The sequence below is a fragment of the Helianthus annuus genome, chromosome 9, assembly GCF_002127325.2.
Source record: "Helianthus annuus cultivar XRQ/B chromosome 9, HanXRQr2.0-SUNRISE, whole genome shotgun sequence".
NCBI lineage: Eukaryota > Viridiplantae > Streptophyta > Magnoliopsida > Asterales > Asteraceae > Helianthus > Helianthus annuus.
Genome location: NC_035441.2, coordinates 167,227,261 through 167,232,606, shown reverse-complemented (window position 1 = coordinate 167,232,606; position 5,346 = coordinate 167,227,261). Strand labels below are relative to the sequence as shown.

General features: G+C 40.1%; 2 protein-coding genes across 2 annotated transcripts; one reads left to right on the top strand and one right to left on the bottom strand.

The window, feature by feature from the left end:
• Positions 1 to 331: 331 nt before the first annotated feature.
• On the bottom strand, positions 332 to 1,417 carry LOC110876702. The gene is made up of 2 exons (XM_022124865.1): positions 703 to 1,417; positions 332 to 528 (listed from the first exon to the last, which is right to left on the bottom strand). The coding sequence occupies exons 1-2, from the start codon at positions 1,415 to 1,417 to the stop codon at positions 332 to 334; spliced, it is 912 nt and encodes a 303-aa protein (XP_021980557.1).
• Positions 1,418 to 1,940: 523 nt separating this feature from the next.
• Positions 1,941 to 3,792, top strand: LOC110876701. The gene is made up of 3 exons (XM_022124864.1): positions 1,941 to 2,042; positions 3,026 to 3,656; positions 3,743 to 3,792. The coding sequence occupies exons 1-3, from the start codon at positions 1,941 to 1,943 to the stop codon at positions 3,790 to 3,792; spliced, it is 783 nt and encodes a 260-aa protein (XP_021980556.1).
• Positions 3,793 to 5,346: the final 1,554 nt, after the last annotated feature.

The following is a 5,346-nucleotide window of genomic DNA, read 5'->3' as shown; positions in this document are numbered from 1 at the left end:
GTACCGGAACTTGCTATCTTGAGGTTGATCTTGTACAAACGGTTCTTGGTCCTTGTCACCTTCATCATAAGTTTTCCTGTATCATCATGAATGGTTAGAAAATCACGTTTCATGTGAATGTCACATCCACCTTCCGTTGCTTGACCAAGACTTATGATATTGTTTTGCAAACTCGGTATGTAGTAAACATCGGTTAACAGACGCTTCTCCCCCGTTTCCCCTTCAAGTAATACCGATCCCTTTCCCCGTATATCAATACAAGATCCATCTCCAAACTTCACCTTTCCCGTAACTCGTTCATTAAGTTCAAAGAAATAAGTTCGATTACCCGTCATGTGATTCGATGCTCCGTTGCGAGATACCAAGTGTCTTTCTCCATTGGCTCAGTCTCGAAACGCTTTGGATTCACCCATTCTTCATTTAGAAAAACCGTCTCTTGATCACATCTCATCATGAATAATGATGGATCAAAATCATCGTTTTTAGCTAAGTTAGCTTCATCTTGTTTCTTCATACGATCCGGACATCCTGACGCGAAGTGACCAAATTTATCACAACGGTAACACTGAACCTGTGATCTATCTTTCCTTCCTTTTTGGCGATCATTGGTTTTTCTTTGACCCGTTTGCTTTGACCCATGATCTTGACCATCTCGGCTTTGACTTCCATCTTGGTCCTCATCATCCTAGTCTTGACGTCTACCTCGGTAACTTGAACCGCCTCGCCCATGCCCTCGCGCATTTCCATAGGATTTGGATTTCGAGGATGACTCACCATTGGCAAACATTAGATTACCTTGATTTTCTGCTAAAGACTCGATACCCTTAATCCTGTCTTCGAACGTCTTCAGTCTACCGACCGCTTCCTGAAACGTCATAGTCTTCAAATCTGCAAATTGTTCAATTGAAGCTACAATTGGAACATACTTCCCTGGAATGGAACCTAACAATTTTCTGGTAAGTTTTCTGTTTTCATAGGTGGTTCCCAAACTGGCTGCCTTGGTAACCAACTGACTTATTCTGCCTGCGAAAGAATCAACTGTCTCTGTTTCTTTCATCTTCAAGGATTCGAACTCATTTTCCAGTTGCTCAAGCTTTGCCTCTCGAACCCGTTCAACCCCAACATACCGTGTCTTCAACGCTTCCCAGATTTCCTTTGCAGTCTGAAACTGAGCTACCTGAAACACGAGCTCTTCGGGTATTGCTTGAAGTAGAAGTGCAACTGCCATGTCATCCTTTTTGGCATCTACCTCCTTTTCGCCTGGTTCTAAAGCTTGCTGTATTCCATGAACCTTGAATACTGCCTTGATACGAATCGCCCAGATGTTGTAATTTGTTTCGGTTAACATTGGACACTGTAAAGTTGTGCTACTTTGATCCTTAACCACAACCGGTGGTGGTCTGTTCCCGTCCGTCATTGATTTCTGAACAACTTTTCAGAACCGAACGCGTTTGCTCGCAGAAACCTAGTCGCGAATACATCTCGAAAAACCCGGATAAAAAAAATCTTGAATTGAACCCACTTGTTCAACCCAAACAACGTTTAATGTTTAAAGCTCCACTTATTTTAAACCCTCAAAAAATAAATAAACCAACTTGTTATTATATTTTTTTTTCTCAAACGCTGTTCTACAAAATAAAATCAAACTAAATTGACTTGAGTTTCGTCTTTTTCTTTTCTCTAATTTCCTCACGGCAAACCAATTCTTTTTTTTCTTGTCTTTTTTTGGACGCTGTTTCGCAAAAAAAGAAAACAATAAATTGTTTTGATATTTTTTCTTTTGTTTTGGTATGCAGTGCCAACAAAACTCAACCAAAAAAAATCAAATCATCTTATTTGACAAACCAACCAATCAAAAATAAAAATACACTGCTTTTTTTATTTAATTTCGAACAAACTTACGTATCATACGGTTCGTTCGATCGGCGGTAGCGGCAATGATGGAACTCGATTTAGTTCAATCGGTAAAACACGGCAATGAAGGCGATGTTTACTTCCGGCAACAACGGCTACTTCCGACGGTGGCGATGTATTTGATTAAGGTTCTTGAATTTGGCTCTGATACCAATTCAAGTCCCAATCGAATAATCAAACAGAAGAACAAGAACGAATGGAATAACTCTCCAAGAACTTTTATTATAACCAAGAAAATATAACTCAAAAAACTTGATTACAATAACTCATAAAACCATAACTCGGTTTATCTTCTCTTGACCCTTTTAATAATGTCTACCCTACCTTGGTTTATATAGGCTACCCCTAACTTGGTGACCAAGACATTACCAAATAACCTTAACTTGGTGACCAAGACATTACCAAATATAATTATAAGAGTTAATTACTGTTTTCGTCCCTGAGGTTTGTCAAAAATAACGGTTTCAGTCCATTAGTTTAAAAATTGCGATTTCAGTCCATTAGTTTCATTTTCGTAACCATTTCAGTCCACTTTTCAAACGGCGTTTGTTTTATGCAGTTAATGGAAGCACGTGCTTGTCACGTGATGGGCAATTTGGTCATTTCTATTCCAATTCTCACAAACCCAGTTGTATTAAACACCACCTACCCCTTATTCATCCAAACCCTGACCCCCAATTCATCTCTAAATTGCCCATCACGTGACAAGCACGTGCTTCCATTAACTGCATAAAACAAACGCCGTTTGAAAAGTGGACTGAAATGGTTACGAAAATGAAACTAATGGACTGAAATCGTAATTTTTAAACTAATGGACTGAAACCGTTATTTTTGACAAACCTCAGGGACGAAAACAGTAATTAACTCTAATTATAATTAATAGATTAGATCAAGTTTATATTTTGTATAGATCTATATCTTATATTATTAGAGATAAATCTTTGTATTTATTTGGTGGTTATCTCCTCCCAAAATAGTGGAGAGCCATTTGTATTTATAGGGATATTGATTCAATGAGAAGGCAAGCAATTATACAATCACCCTTGACATCGAATCCGGCCATTACACAACATGGTCAGAACTTTTTAAAATCCAGTGCAAATCCTTTCAGGTGTATGATCACTTACAGCCTCGTACCACTTCTTCTTCAGTTGAGAAAGATAAAGATAAGGTTAAAGCTCCTACCGAGAGTTGGGAACGATTGGATTCAATCGTTCTTCAATGGATTTACGGAACAATCTCTTCCGATCTTCTTCACACCATTCTAAAGCCCAACACCACCGCCTATGACGCCTGGACCGCGTTAGCCAATTTATTCCAAGACAACAAAGCAACCAGAACAATCGACCTCAACAACCGATTTTCAAGCACTCGCCTTGATCAGTTTCAATCGATGTCCGCCTACTGCCAAGCCATGAAGATTATGTTTGACCAGCTAACCAACATCGGCTCCTCCATCACCGACGAACAACTGGTGTTACAAATTCTCGCAGGTCTCACCGAACAATACGAAAGCGTTGCTCTCATCCTCCAAAATACGAAACCCTTACCCAGCTTCGAGACCCGCTCTCAACTGTGTATGGCAGAAACCAGGAAAATCAATCAAGCAAAACAAGCCGCTCAGCTTGCTGGTACAGCCCTAACCGCCACAGCCGATCGTAACTCCTCCTCTCGATCTTCAGATACTCGCCAGCCAGACAATCGGACTGATTCATCGGAACGCACTCGTGGTCACGGCCGTGGTAGGGGCCGCGGTAGGGGCAGAGGGTATGCTTCTCGTGGACGCGGGAGCTGGAACTCTTCTGGATCTTCGATTTCTTCACAACAGGTGCCATGGAATTTCTCCTTTTCCCCTACGACCGGTCATTCTCAACATAATTGGGCTGGCCATTTACAACAGCCATGGGCCCCTTGGATACCCCCTTGCCCTTATCCAACTGTCCCCAAAACAAACAATGCTGGGCCAGGTGTTTTAGGCCCACGACCAGCCCACAACTTTGCGGCTAATCAGGCCCAGTCAACTGCAGATGGCTATACTCCAACAGATCTGTCTCAGGCTCTATATCATATGGCACTTAATCCTCCCGAACAAAACTGGACCATGGACACAGGTGCGTCAGATCATATGACCTCTATATTTACTAATTTCCCGTCTTTATTTTATAATAATTGCATAGCTCGTAATATTGTAGTCGGAAATGGCAAAACCATACCCGTCCTTGGACAGGGTAACCAAACCTTACAATCACCTTTTCCACCTTTTAAATTAACCAACGTCCTTTACGCCCCTTCTTTAATCAAAAACTTGCTTTCCGTCCGTCGGTTCACTAAAGATAATCATGTTTCTGTTGAATTTGACCCTTTTGGTTTTATTGTGAAGGATCTCAAGACCCGGACCCCTATCCTACGATGCAATAGTTCCGGTGACCTCTACACATTGGATCCTACACAAGTTTCAAAGTTCACTTCACCATCTACCTTTGTCGCTGTGACCCAAGATCTTTGGCATCAACGCCTTGGACATCCTGGCTCAAATTTATTTCATTCTCTTAGAAGTTCCAATTTTATTGATTGTAATAAATTGAAACCTAAACTTTGTCAATCGTGTGTTTTTGGTAAACATGTTCGACTTCCATTTATGGATTCTTTTAATTCTACTTCTTTACCTTTTGATATTATACATAGTGACTTATGGACTTCACCAATTCTTAGTAGTAGTGGTCACCGTTATTACATTTTATTTCTTGATGATTTTACTAACTTCTTATGGACCTTCCCAATTAGTAATAAATCACAAGTTTTCTCAATCTTCCTCACCTTCTCTACCTTCATTAAAACACAATTTGAGCGTCAAATTAAACAATTTCAATGTGATAATGGCAAGGAATATGTCAATGCTCAATTTAAACGATTTTGTGATCAAAATGGTATGCATTTTCGATTCTCTTGCCCTCATACATCGTCTCAAAACGGTAAAGCCGAGCGAAAAATTCGAACAATTAATAACATTATCCGTACACTTCTTGCTCAATCTTCTATGCCTAACACCTATTGGCATCATGCTCTAGAGGTGGCCACTTATCTTCTAAACATTCTTCCTAGTAAACTTCTTAACTACAACTCTCCTACTCAACTTCTCTACCTCACTCGTCCATCTTATACACACCTTCGTGTATTTGGTTGTTTGTGTTACCCTTTAATTCCTCACACCACCATTAACAAACTCGAACATCGGTCCATGCCTTGTGTTTTTCTTGGTTATCCCTCTAATCATCGAGGATATAAATGCCTTGACCTCGCTACTAAAAAAATTCTCATCAACCGTCATGTTATTTTTGATGAAACTATTTTTCCCTTTTCTAATTCTCCTCAAAAGTCTCTTCAGTCCTATGACTTCCTTTCTTCTCCTCTTCATCCTCTCTTTTGGCCTCA